Source organism: Lactuca saligna, chromosome 2 (genome assembly GCF_052625555.1).
Source record: "Lactuca saligna cultivar CGN05327 chromosome 2, ASM5262555v1, whole genome shotgun sequence".
Lineage (NCBI taxonomy): Eukaryota > Viridiplantae > Streptophyta > Magnoliopsida > Asterales > Asteraceae > Lactuca > Lactuca saligna.
Window position 1 is genome coordinate 50,089,377 of NC_136418.1, and position 14,697 is coordinate 50,104,073.

Sequence of the window (14,697 nt, forward strand, 5' to 3'; positions counted from 1 at the left end):
AAAATGGGATGAAATAAAATTTCCCCAACACTGGATTATAGAAGATAATATACCACCCACGCCTTTAATAAATAATAATATAGAAAGTATTATACAAACTTCTGATGGGGCCGTTACTATAGAATTTAACAAGGAAATAGAATATGAACACAACCTAATAAAACGAACAAGATCGGCAAGATCTTCACATTCATACATATCACCATTAGATTATAATGTAGAAGTCCCCTCTACTCGTGCTTCTGTTGATATCAGAAAAATAAATAATCTAAATATACATGATGATATTGTGTATGAGGCGGAGGCATCTACTCCTTCTGAAATGAATTTTACAGTTTAATGGATTTAGACGAAAAAATAGATTTTATCCCTGGTTCTCAGGCAAGAAAAATTATTTCAGAAGAATTTTATTCAACTAAATGGACATTTTTTAAAGATTGGTTATTTAAAAATTATTCTAAAGAGGAGTTACAAGAGATACAAAATACATTTTATGAACATTTATCCTCTATAAATCAGATTATACATTTTATTCATTGGTTTACTTATACTTTTCTACATGATATTCACAACATAGAAAGAGATTATACTCTATCAGGAGACAAGATAATAACAAGCATATTTCCACCTCAAATCCCTTTTACAATTACAAATAACAACGTTACCATAAAATTTTCAGCTTATCAAAAACTTTTTGAAGAAAAGACTTCTACTGTAGATATAAATCATATTAATAGTATGATCCAACAATTAAATTTCCATAATTTATATTCTATAATAATAGGAGAACAATTAATGGATTTACATAAAAAAAAATAGAAAAAATAAATAGTCAGAAAGAGATAATAATAAAAAGAAAAGAGAAAGAAAAACAAATAAACGCTACCATTCAACCACCACCAAATATTACTGGTTATAAATTAAAAAACTACGATTATATGCTAGATATTATACAAGAACAAATGAAAAAACTACATATTAATACCATAAATAAAGACTCGGATGATGAGTCAGACATAGATGAGGCCCAAATAAATAAAATTAATAATTACGACAGTAAATTTGCTAGAAAGCCTGTCCAAAGATTATATTATTATCCAAGACCAAGTCCCCAAGATGTCCTACACGAGGAACAAGAATATGAAATTAATAATAGTTACAGTGGTAAAAATGTTTATGAATGGAATCCAGATGGATATACTGAAAGACAAATATATAATATGATTCATAGCATGTTAATGTATAGCACAATTGCTAAAAATACAGGAAATAGTGATAAACAACTAGCTAACATGCTAATTGCCGGATTCACTGGCCAATTAAAAGTCTGGTGGGACAATTATGTTGATGAAAAAACTCAACAAGCTATTCTTAATACAGTAAAAACAGAAAATGGAATAACTACTCCCAATGTGGTATACACTCTTACTTGTACCATAATAGAACATTTTACAGGAAGATGGTCAGATAATTCTGAAAACATTCGTACCTTATTAAATGGATTATTTTGTAAAACTCTTACGTCCTTTCGATGGTATAAGGATACTTTTTTAAGTAGAGTTATGGAGCTTAATGATTGTAATAGTGTTTATTGGAAATCAAAATTCATAGATGGTTTGCCAAATCTTTTTGCTGAAAGAGTTAAAAACCAACTAAGAAAAGACAATACAATTCCTTACGAAGATTACACATATGGAAAATTAATAGGAACTTGTATCCAAGAAGGTTTGGCCCTATGTAGTGAAATAAAACTCAACCATCAAATAAAAACCCAACATCTTAATGAAAAAAGACAATTAGGAGAATTTTGTGATCAGTTCGGAATAGAAACCAGTAAAAATAAGAAGAAACAGAGAAAAGAATTCCAACAGAAAAAAAGATTTTATAAGAGAAAACATAACGATTTTAATAGAAAAGATAAACACATAAAAAAGAAATTTATTAAAAAGGAAAATAAAAAACCTCCTACTTGCTTTTCATGTGGAAAAACTGGTCATTATGCTAATAAATGCAGAAATAAAAAAATAAAGAAACAAATTAATAATATGGATATAAGTGAGGACATAAAACTTCAATTAATAAATTTAATAGATAATTCGTCAGACGGAGAGGAAATCTCAGACAATAATTCTGATATCAACATAACAGATTATGATTCTAATTCAGATTCTGAAGAAATTGAATGTAATTGTGATAATCTAGAACAATGTTCATGTAACATGGATCATCAATTATATCTAATCCAATCTCAATTTAAAGAAGATTTAACCATAAATGTAATTAGTAATGATATTGCAGACTTATTAAAAGAAGTAAATGATCCAGAAATAAGGCAGAAGATACTAGAAAATTTAGCTATCAAAGAGTTACATACACTAAGTTCTCAAGAGCTTAGCAAGTTAATTAGGGATGCAGACAATGATACTATTCAATGGACTACCAGCACTGGATCTTCAAATCAGATCGATGTAGAAGCCCTAGCAAGAAATTTTGTGTTTCACCTAATTGCAAAACTTTTGTCTTCTAAGAGAGATGAAGAACTCTTCAGATACTTGTTAGGTGGTATTCGACTATTACATTCCCTGTGTGATCTTGCACCCCGCAACAACAAACTTGAACAGATTTTGCTTGATGATCTGAAAATATCTGAACAGATGCTTGATCTGATCTTTTACCTAATCACAGTTCTTGCTAGCTTTAAAAAGGAAAGTCAACTTGCTCTGGTGCATTCAGCACTGTTGGCCTGCAGTCTGTATCTGTTAACAGCCTTTATTTCTTCACAATGGAATGAACTTGCACCAGTCCTTCTTGCACACCCTAAGGTTGATATATTTTTGCCTGTAGCTTTTGCTGCTGTCCACATAGACATTCAGTTTCTTCAAGTGAGGTTGTCTCAGTTTACTGATACTGGCATGCGGTCAAATCTTGCTGAAGTCAACCGTCTGTGTCAGCATTGTGAAGCTTCACTTCAATTTCTTCAGTCACTTTGCCAACAAAGATTCTTTCGTGAGCGCCTCGTTAAAAATAAGGAACTATGCGGAGAAGGTGGCATACTTTTATTGGCTCATGACATCATGAAATTACCATTCTGTGAAGAATCGTATCTTATGGCTGTTATTTCCAGGCTAAAGTCAAAAGTCTTGTCTATTCTACTGCATCTTTGTGAAGTAGAAAGCGTCTCTTTCTTGGATGTGGCTGCCAGCACTACTGCGGGTTTAACTTTAGCAAAGTCAACTATATTCCAGGTTCTTGAATTGTTGAAGACAATGTTTCGTGGAGATCTGAATGGGCTTGCTGCTTTCTCTGACAAAACCTATCCACGTGGACTTCTACAACTTAATGCAATGCGATTAACAGACATTCTCTCTGATGATTCTAACTTTAGATCTTACATCACCATGAACTTTACTGAAGTTCTGACAACAATATTTTTGCTACCACATGCGGAGTTCCCGTCTAGTTGGTGCTCCTCTGAGTCTCGGCTTTCAGAAGAAGATGCAACTCTGGATTATGATTCGTTGGCAGCAGCCGGATGGGTTTTGGGTGTGCTGACATCATCAGATGTTCCGAAATCTACTTTTAATGCGTGTCGTGTTTCTCGGACTTCTTATGCGTTTCAGAGAACATCTTTACTTGTTAAAGTTGTAGCAAATCTCACTTGTTTTATTCCGATTTTATGTAAAGAGGAGAAGGATCTCTTCCTTAATACATTCCTGCAGTGCTTGCAGAAGGAAATTCCTAATTTACCATATGGAGTTTCTAATGATGTTGGAGCTGAAAAGGCTGCTGTCATTAGCCAAAACCTGCGTTCCCTATTGGTTCATGCAGAATCATTAATTCCTAGATTCCTTAATCAGGATGATGTACAGCTGTTTAGGGTATTCATTTCTCAGCTGGATCCACTAATTACTCCAGAATCCAATATCGACAAAACCGAAGAGGGTAACGCTGGGAATCAAGGATCTCCAAATCCACATGGAAACGAGAACAAGGGCGTTTCTGACAATTCAGTTGTGGAAGAACTGAACCAGTTAAATATAGATCCATCTAATGCTTTAGTTAGGCAAGAACACCGGATTGATTTGCCTCAAAGTTTTAATGCTAGGGTTTTTCATGAAAGCGAAGGAGATGGTCAAAACATTGAAACAAATGGATTGGATTCAAATGGCATGGCAAGTGAGGAAAAACAGCTGAGAAAAAGGAAACGCAACATAATGAATCACATGCAAGTAACCATGATTGAACAAGCTTTACAGAATGAGCCTGACATGCAGAGGAAAGCTGCCTCAATTCAAATATGGGCTGATAAACTTAGTCTTCATGGTTCTGAAATTTCTGCCTCGCAGCTCAAGAATTGGTTGAATAACCGTAAGGGGAAACTAGCACGTGCGACTGCTAAGGATGCGCGTGTGGCTTCAGGCGGGGAGAAGCAAGGTGGGGGGTCAGGAACGGACCCGGTTTCCGACACGCCGGAGAGTCCTGATGAGTTCTTTGACCAGGCTCCATCTGGTTCTGGTGGTCAAGGTCAAGGAAGTCAACACAACAGAAACTTGGAAGCCCAATATGTTATGCATACAGATGGAGAAAAGAATATGAAATACCAAAAAATTTAGACCTTCTTAATAAATGGACTATTCCTAGTATCAAACCTAAATTCATTTATGAATTAGGAACTTTTGAAGAATTAGGTTTTATCCAAACTGTTAAAACTACAGAAGAGAATTTAACTATGAATGAAGATGACATGACAGTTCAGTTAATAACTCCACAAGATATTAATAAATACAAACATATTTATAATTACTTGCATATTGGTTTAGTGCAAATTGCTTTTAAACCATTAACATTACAAGGATTACCTGAAAGTTTTTTAGCAGTTCTTAGGGACGCTAGAAATAAAAATTGGAAACAATCTTTAATGGGTATAATAGAATCTAGTTTGTCTCATGGACCGGTATATTTTAATGTTTACCCAAATTTACAACTTTCTTTGTCTGATAAGAATATTTTTCAAGCATTAACATTAAATGTCAAAACTCATGGTTATAATTATTTACCAGGATCGGAAGTAATATGTATATGTTATCGTATATATTTTAAACCATTAAAAACGATGAATCCTAAATGTAAGAAAGTAAATAAACCATATTAATACCATAAATAAAGACTCGGATGATGAGTTAGACATAGATGAGGCCCAAATAAATAAAATTAATAATTACGATAGTAAATTTGCTAGAAAGCCTGTCCAAAGATTATATTATTATCCAAGACCAAGTCCCCAAGATGTCCTACACGAGGAACAAGAATATGAAATTAATAATAGTTACAGTGGTAAAAATGTTTATGAATGGAATCTAGATGGATATACTGAAAGACAAATAAATAATAATATAGAAAGTATTATACAAACTTCTGATGGGGCCGTTACTATAGAATTTAACAAGGAAATAGAATATGAACACAACCTAATAAAACGAACAAGATCGGCAAGATCTTCACATTTATACATATCAGCATTAGATTATAATGTAGAAGTCCCCTCTACTCGTGCTTCTGTTGATATCAGAAAAATAAATAATCTAAATATACATGATGATATTGTGTATAAGGCGGAGGCATCTACTCCTTCTGAAATGAATTTTACAGTTTAATGAATTTAGACGAAAAAATAGATTTTATCCCTGGTTCTCAGGCAAGAAAAATTATTTCAGAAGAATTTTATTCAACTAAATGGACATTTTTTAAAGATTGGTTATTTAAAAATTATTCTAAAGAGGAGTTACAAGAGATACAAAATACATTTTATGAACATTTATCCTCTATAAATCAGATTATACATTTTATTCCTTGGTTTACTTATACTTTTCTACATGATATTCACAACATAGAAAGAGATTATACTCTATCAGGAGACAAGATAATAACAAGCATATTTCCACCTCAAATCCCTTTTACAATTACAAATAACAATGTTACCATAAAATTTTCAGCTTATCAAAAACTTTTTGAAGAAAAGACTTCTACTGTAGATATAAATCATATTAATAGTATGATCCAACAATTAAATTTCCATAATTTATATTCTATAATAATAGGAGAACAATTAATGGTTTTACATAAAAAAAATAGAAAAAATAAATAGTCAGAAAGAGATAATAATAAAAAGAAAAGAGAAAGAAAAACAAATAAACGCTACTATTCAACCACCACCAAATATTACTGGTTATAAATTAAAAAACTACGATTATATGCTAGATATTATACAAGAACAAATGAAAAAACTACATATTAATACCATAAATAAAGACTCGGATGATGAGTCAGACATAGATGAGGCCCAAATAAATAAAATTAATAATTACGACAGTAAATTTGCTAGAAAGCCTGTCCAAAGATTATATTATTATCCAAGACCAAGTCCCCAAGATGTCCTACACGAGGAACAAGAATATGAAATTAATAATAGTTACAGTGGTAAAAATGTTTATGAATGGAATCTAGATGGATATACTGAAAGACAAATATATAATATGATTCATAGAATGTTAATGTATAGCACAATTGCTAAAAATACAGGGAATAGTGATAAACAAGTAGCTAACATGCTAATTGTCGGATTCACTGGCCAATTAAAAGGCTGGTGGGACAATTATGTTGATGAAAAAACTCAACAAGCTATTCTTAATACAGTAAAAACAGAAAATGGAATAACTACTCCCAATGTGGTATACACTCTTACTTGTACCATAATAGAACATTTTACAGGAAGATGGTCAGATAATTCTGAAAACATTCGTACCTTATTAAATGGATTATTTTGTAAAACTCTTACGTCCTTTCGATGGTATAAGGATACTTTTTTAAGTAGAGTTATGGAGCTTAATGATTGTAATAGTGTTTATTGGAAATCAAAATTCATAGATGGTTTGCCAAATCTTTTTGCTGAAAGAGTTAAAAACCAACTAAGAAAAGATAATACAATTCCTTACGAAGATTACACATATGGAAAATTAATAGGAACTTGTATCCAGGAAGGTTTGGCCCTATGTAGTGAAATAAAACTCAACCATCAAATAAAAACCCAACATCTTAATGAAAAAAGACAATTAAGAGAATTTTGTGATCAGTTCGGAATAGAAACCAGTAAAAATAAGAAGAAACAGAGAAAAGAATTCCAACAGAAAAAAAGATTTTATAAGAGAAAACATAACGATTTTAATAGAAAAGATAAACACATAAAAAAGAAATTTATTAAAAAGGAAAATAAAAAACCTCCTACTTGCTTTTCATGTGGAAAAACTGGTCATTATGCTAATAAATGCAGAAATAAAAAAATAAAGAAACTAATTAATAATATGGATATAAGTGAGGACATAAAACTTCAATTAATAAATTTAATAGATAATTCGTCAGACGGAGAGGAAATCTCAGACAATCTGATATCAACATAATCTGATATCAACATAACAGATTATGATTCTAATTCAGATTCTGAAGAAATTGAATGTAATTGTGATAATCTAGAACAATGTTCATGTAACATGGATCATCAATTATATCTAATCCAATCTCAATTTAAAGAAGATTTAACCATAAATGTAATTAGTAATGATATTGCAGACTTATTAAAAGAAGTAAATGATCCAGAAATAAGGCAGAAGATACTAGAAAATTTAGCTATCAAAGAGTTACATACACTAAGTTCTCAAGAGCTTAGCAAGTTAATTAGGGATGCAGACAATGATACTATTCAATGGACTACCAGCACTGGATCTTCAAATCAGATCGATGTGGAAGCCCTAGCAAGAAATTTTGTGTTTCACCTAATTGCAAAACTTTTGTCTTCTAAGAGAGATGAAGAACTCTTAAGATACTTGTTAGGTGGTATTCGACTATTACATTCCATGTGTGATCTTGCACCCCGCAACAACAAACTTGAACAGATTTTGCTTGATGATCTGAAAATATCTGAACAGATGCTTGATCTGATCTTTTACCTAATCACTGTTCTTGCTAGCTTTAAAAAGGAAAGTCAACTTGCTCTGGTGCATTCAGCACTGTTGGCCTGCAGCCTGTATCTGTTAACAGCCTTTATTTCTTCACAATGGAATGAACTTGCACTAGTCCTTCTTGCACACCCTAAGGTTGATATATTTTTGCCTGTAGCTTTTGCTGCTGTCCACATAGACATTCAGTTTCTTCAAGTGAGGTTATCTCAGTTTACTGATACTGGCATGCGGTCAAATCTTGCTGAAGTCAACCGTCTGTGTCAGCATTGTGAAGCTTCACTTCAATTTCTTCAGTCACTTTGCCAACAAAGATTCTTTCGTGAGCGCCTCGTTAAAAATAAGGAACTATGCGGAGAAGGTGGCATACTTTTATTGGCTCATGACATCATGAAATTACCATTCTGTGAAGAATCGTATCTTATGGCTGTTATTTCCAGGCTAAAGTCAAAAGTCTTGTCTATTCTACTGCATCTTTGTGAAGTAGAAAGCGTCTCTTTCTTGGATGTGGCTGCCAGCACTACTGCGGGTTTAACTTTAGCAAAGTCAACTATATTCCAGGTTCTTGAATTGTTGAAGACAATGTTTCGTGGAGATCTGAATGGGCTTGCTGCTTTCTCTAACAAAACCTATCCACGTGGACTTCTACAACTTAATGCAATGCGATTAACAGACATTCTCTCTGATGATTCTAACTTTAGATCTTACATCACCATGAACTTTACTGAAGTTCTGACAACAATATTTTTGCTACCACATGCGGAGTTCCTGTCTAGTTGGTGCTCCTCTGAGTCTCGGCTTTCAGAAGAAGATGCAACTCTGGATTATGATTCGTTGGCAGCAGCCGGATGGGTTTTGGGTGTGCTGACATCATCAGATATTCCGGAATCTACTTTTAATGCGTGTCGTGTTTCTCGGACTTCTTATGCGTTTCAGAGAACATCTTTACTTGTTAAAGTTGTAGCAAATCTCACTTGTTTTATTCCGGATTTATGTAAAGAGGAGAAGGATCTCTTCCTTAATACATTCTTGCAGTGCTTGCAGAAGAAAATTCCTAATTTACCATATGGAGTTTCTAATGATGCTGGAGCTGAAAAGGCTGCTGTCATTAGCCAAAACCTGTGTTCCCTATTGGTTCATGCAGAATCATTAATTCCTGGATTCCTTAATCAGGATGATGTACAGCTGTTTAGGGTATTCATTTCTCAGCTGGATCCACTAATTACTCCAGAATCCAATATCGACAAAACCGAAGAGGGTAACGCTGGGAATCAAGGATCTCCAAGTCCACATGGAAACGAGAACAAGGGCGTTTCTGACAATTCAGTTGTGGAAGAACTGAACCAGTTAAATATAGATCCATCTAATGCTTTAGTTAGGCAAGAACACCGGATTGATTTGCCTCAAAGTTTTAATGCTAGGGTTTTTCATGAAAGCGAAGGAGATGGTCAAAACATTGAAACAAATGGATTGGATTCAAATGGCATGGCAAGTGAGGAAAAACAGCTGAGAAAAAGGAAACGCAACATAATGAATCACATGCAAGTAACCATGATTGAACAAGCTTTACAGAATGAGCCTGACATGCAGAGGAAAGCTGCCTCAATTCAAATATGGGCTGATAAACTTAGTCTTCATGGTTCTAAAATTTCTGCCTCGTAGCTCAAGAATTGGTTGAATAACCGTAAGGGGAAACTAGCACGTGCGACTGCTAAGGATGCGCGTGTGGCTTCAGGCGGGGAGAAGCAAGGTGGGGGGTCAGGAACGGACCCGGTTTCCGACACGCCGGAGAGTCCTGATGAGTTCTTTGACCAGGCTCCATCTGGTTCTGGTGGTCAAGGTCAAGGAAGTCAACACAACAGAAACTTGGAAGCCCAATATGTTATGCATACAGATGGAGAAAAGAATATGAAATACCAAAAAATTTAGACCTTCTTAATAAATGGACTATTCCTAGTATCAAACCTAAATTCATTTATGAATTAGGAACTTTTGAAGAATTAGGTTTTATCCAAACTGTTAAAACTACAGAAGAGAATTTAACTATGAATGAAGATGACATGACAGTTCAGTTAATAACTCCACAAGATATTAATAAATACAAACATATTTATAATTACTTGCATATTGGTTTAGTGCAAATTGCTTTTAAACCATTAACATTACAAGGATTACCTGAAAGTTTTTTAGCAGTTCTTAGGGACGCTAGAAATAAAAATTGGAAACAATCTTTAATGGGTATAATAGAATCTAGTTTGTCTCATGGACCGGTATATTTTAATGTTTACCCAAATTTACAACTTTCTTTGTCTGATAAGAATATTTTTCAAGCATTAACATTAAATGTCAAAACTCATGGTTATAATTATTTACCAGGATCGGAAGTAATATGTATATGTTATCGTATATATTTTAAACCATTAAAAACGATGAATCCTAAATGTAAGAAAGTAAATAAACCATATTAATACCATAAATAAAGACTCGGATGATGAGTTAGACATAGATGAGGCCCAAATAAATAAAATTAATAATTACGATAGTAAATTTGCTAGAAAGCCTGTCCAAAGATTATATTATTATCCAAGACCAAGTCCCCAAGATTTCCTACACGAGGAACTAGAATATGAAATTAATAATAGTTACAGTGGTAAAAATGTTTATGAATGGAATCTAGATGGATATACTGAAAGACAAATAAATAATAATATAGAAAGTATTTTACAAATTTCTGATGGGGCCGTTACTATAGAATTTAACAAGGAAATAGAATATGAACACAACCTAATAAAACGAACAAGATCGGCAAGATCTTCACATTCATACATATCACCATTAGATTATAATGTAGAAGTCCCCTCTACTCGTGCTTCTGTTGATATCAGAAAAATAAATAATCTAAATATACATGATGATATTGTGTATAAGGCGGAGGCATCTACTCCTTCTGAAATGAATTTTACAGTTTAATGGATTTAGACGAAAAAATAGATTTTATCCCTGGTTCTCAGGCAAGAAAAATTATTTCAGAAGAATTTTATTCAACTAAATGGACATTTTTTAAAGATTGGTTATTTAAAAATTATTCTAAAGAGGAGTTACAAGAGATACAAAATACATTTTATGAACATTTATCCTCTATAAATCAGATTATACATTTTATTCCTTGGTTTACTTATACTTTTCTACATGATATTCACAACATAGAAAGAGATTATACTCTATCAGGAGACAAGATAATAACAAGCATATTTCCACCTCAAATCCCTTTTACAATTACAAATAACAATGTTACCATAAAATTTTCAGCTTATCAAAAACTTTTTGAAGAAAAGACTTCTACTGTAGATATAAATCATATTAATAGTATGATCCAACAATTAAATTTCCATAATTTATATTCTATAATAATAGGAGAACAATTAATGGTTTTACATAAAAAAAATAGAAAAAATAAATAGTCAGAAAGAGATAATAATAAAAAGAAAAGAGAAAGAAAAACAAATAAACGCTACTATTCAACCACCACCAAATATTACTGGTTATAAATTAAAAAACTACGATTATATGCTAGATATTATACAAGAACAAATGAAAAAACTACATATTAATACCATAAATAAAGACTCGGATGATGAGTCAGACATAGATGAGGCCCAAATAAATAAAATTAATAATTACGACAGTAAATTTGCTAGAAAGCCTGTCCAAAGATTATATTATTATCCAAGACTAAGTCCCCAAGATGTCCTACACGAGGAACAAGAATATGAAATTAATAATAGTTACAGTGGTAAAAATGTTTATGAATGGAATCTAGATGGATATACTGAAAGACAAATATATAATATGATTCATAGAATGTTAATGTATAGCACAATTGCTAAAAATACAGGGAATAGTGATAAACAAGTAGCTAACATGCTAATTGTCGGATTCACTGGCCAATTAAAAGGCTGGTGGGACAATTATGTTGATGAAAAAACTCAACAAGCTATTCTTAATACAGTAAAAACAGAAAATGGAATAACTACTCCCAATGTGGTATACACTCTTACTTGTACCATAATAGAACATTTTACAGGAAGATGGTCAGATAATTCTGAAAACATTCGTACCTTATTAAATGGATTATTTTGTAAAACTCTTACGTCCTTTCGATGGTATAAGGATACTTTTTTAAGTAGAGTTATGGAGCTTAATGATTGTAATAGTGTTTATTGGAAATCAAAATTCATAGATGGTTTGCCAAATCTTTTTGCTGAAAGAGTTAAAAACCAACTAAGAAAAGATAATACAATTCCTTACGAAGATTACACATATGGAAAATTAATAGGAACTTGTATCCAGGAAGGTTTGGCCCTATGTAGTGAAATAAAACTCAACCATCAAATAAAAACCCAACATCTTAATGAAAAAAGACAATTAAGAGAATTTTGTGATCAGTTCGGAATAGAAACCAGTAAAAATAAGAAGAAACAGAGAAAAGAATTCCAACAGAAAAAAGATTTTATAAGAGAAAACATAACGATTTTAATAGAAAAGATAAACACATAAAAAAGAAATTTATTAAAAAGGAAAATAAAAAACCTCCTACTTGCTTTTCATGTGGAAAAACTGGTCATTATGCTAATAAATGCAGAAATAAAAAAATAAAGAAACTAATTAATAATATGGATATAAGTGAGGACATAAAACTTCAATTAATAAATTTAATAGATAATTCGTCAGACGGAGAGGAAATCTCAGACAATAATTCTGATATCAACATAACAGATTATGATTCTAATTCAGATTCTGAAGAAATTGAATGTAATTGTGATAATCTAGAACAATGTTCATGTAACATGGATCATCAATTATATCTAATCCAATCTCAATTTAAAGAAGATTTAACCATAAATGTAATTAGTAATGATATTGCAGACTTATTAAAAGAAGTAAATGATCCAGAAATAAGGCAGAAGATACTAGAAAATTTAGCTATCAAAGAGTTACATACACTAAGTTCTCAAGAGCTTAGCAAGTTAATTAGGGATGCAGACAATGATACTATTCAATGGACTACCAGCACTGGATCTTCAAATCAGATCGATGTGGAAGCCCTAGCAAGAAATTTTGTGTTTCACCTAATTGCAAAACTTTTGTCTTCTAAGAGAGATGAAGAACTCTTAAGATACTTGTTAGGTGGTATTCGACTATTACATTCCCTGTGTGATCTTGCACCCCGCAACAACAAACTTGAACAGATTTTGCTTGATGATCTGAAAATATCTGAACAGATGCTTGATCTGATCTTTTACCTAATCACTGTTCTTGCTAGCTTTAAAAAGGAAAGTCAACTTGCTCTGGTGCATTCAGCACTGTTGGCCTGCAGCCTGTATCTGTTAACAGCCTTTATTTCTTCACAATGGAATGAACTTGCACTAGTCCTTCTTGCACACCCTAAGGTTGATATATTTTTGCCTGTAGCTTTTGCTGCTGTCCACATAGACATTCAGTTTCTTCAAGTGAGGTTGTCTCAGTTTACTGATACTGGCATGCGGTCAAATCTTGCTGAAGTCAACCGTCTGTGTCAGCATTGTGAAGCTTCACTTCAATTTCTTCAGTCACTTTGCCAACAAAGATTCTTTCGTGAGCGCCTCGTTAAAAATAAGGAACTATGCGGAGAAGGTGGCATACTTTTATTGGCTCATGACATCATGAAATTACCATTCTGTGAAGAATCGTATCTTATGGCTGTTATTTCCAGGCTAAAGTCAAAAGTCTTGTCTATTCTACTGCATCTTTGTGAAGTAGAAAGCGTCTCTTTCTTGGATGTGGCTGCCAGCACTACTGCGGGTTTAACTTTAGCAAAGTCAACTATATTCCAGGTTCTTGAATTGTTGAAGACAATGTTTCGTGGAGATCTGAATGGGCTTGCTGCTTTCTCTAACAAAACCTATCCACGTGGACTTCTACAACTTAATGCAATGCGATTAACAGACATTCTCTCTGATGATTCTAACTTTAGATCTTACATCACCATGAACTTTACTGAAGTTCTGACAACAATATTTTTTCTACCACATGCGGAGTTCCTGTCTAGTTGGTGCTCCTCTGAGTCTCGGCTTTCAGAAGAAGATGCAACTCTGGATTATGATTCGTTGGCAGCAGCCGGATGGGTTTTGGGTGTGCTGACATCATCAGATATTCTGGAATCTACTTTTAATGCGTGTCGTGTTTCTCGGACTTCTTATGCGTTTCAGAGAACATCTTTACTTGTTAAAGTTGTAGCAAATCTCACTTGTTTTATTCCGGATTTATGTAAAGAGGAGAAGGATCTCTTCCTTAATACATTCCTGCAGTGCTTGCAGAAGGAAATTCCTAATTTACCATATGGAGTTTCTAATGATGCTGGAGCTGAAAAGGCTGCTGTCATTAGCCAAAACCTGCGTTCCCTATTGGTTCATGCAGAATCATTAATTCCTGGATTCCTTAATCAGGATGATGTACAGCTGTTTAGGGTATTCATTTCTCAGCTGGATCCACTAATTACTCCAGAATCCAATATCGACAAAACCGAAGAGGGTAACGCTGAGAATCAAGGATCTCCAAATCCACATGGAAACGAGAACAAGGGCGTTTCTGACAATTCAGTTGTGGAAGAACTGAACCAGTTAAATATAGATCCATCTAATGCTTTAGT

At 33.1% G+C, this 14,697-nt stretch overlaps 2 protein-coding genes and 1 pseudogene across 2 annotated transcripts in view; all 3 read left to right on the forward strand.

Annotated features, from left to right (window-relative positions):
• Positions 1–1,238: 1,238 nt before the first annotated feature.
• LOC145029707 (nodulin homeobox-like) lies at positions 1,239–4,613 on the forward strand. Its single transcript, XM_078978188.1, has one exon. It carries the CDS (start codon positions 1,239–1,241, stop codon positions 4,611–4,613), a length of 3,375 nt encoding a protein of 1,124 aa, XP_078834314.1.
• Positions 4,614–6,551: 1,938 nt separating this feature from the next.
• On the forward strand, positions 6,552–9,938 carry LOC145029708 (nodulin homeobox-like; annotated as a pseudogene).
• A 1,938-nt stretch (positions 9,939–11,876) lies between these two features.
• The window catches only part of LOC145029709 (nodulin homeobox-like), a 3,374-nt gene continuing 553 nt past the window's right edge, over positions 11,877–14,697 (forward strand). Inside the window, exons 1-4 of the mRNA XM_078978189.1 lie at positions 11,877–12,123; positions 12,250–12,363; positions 12,729–12,821; positions 12,936–14,697. The exon at positions 12,936–14,697 is cut by the window's right edge and continues 553 nt beyond it. Of these exons, the coding sequence (XP_078834315.1) occupies positions 11,877–12,123; positions 12,250–12,363; positions 12,729–12,821; positions 12,936–14,697 (2,216 nt within the window). The remainder of the gene's footprint in view (positions 12,124–12,249; positions 12,364–12,728; positions 12,822–12,935) is intronic.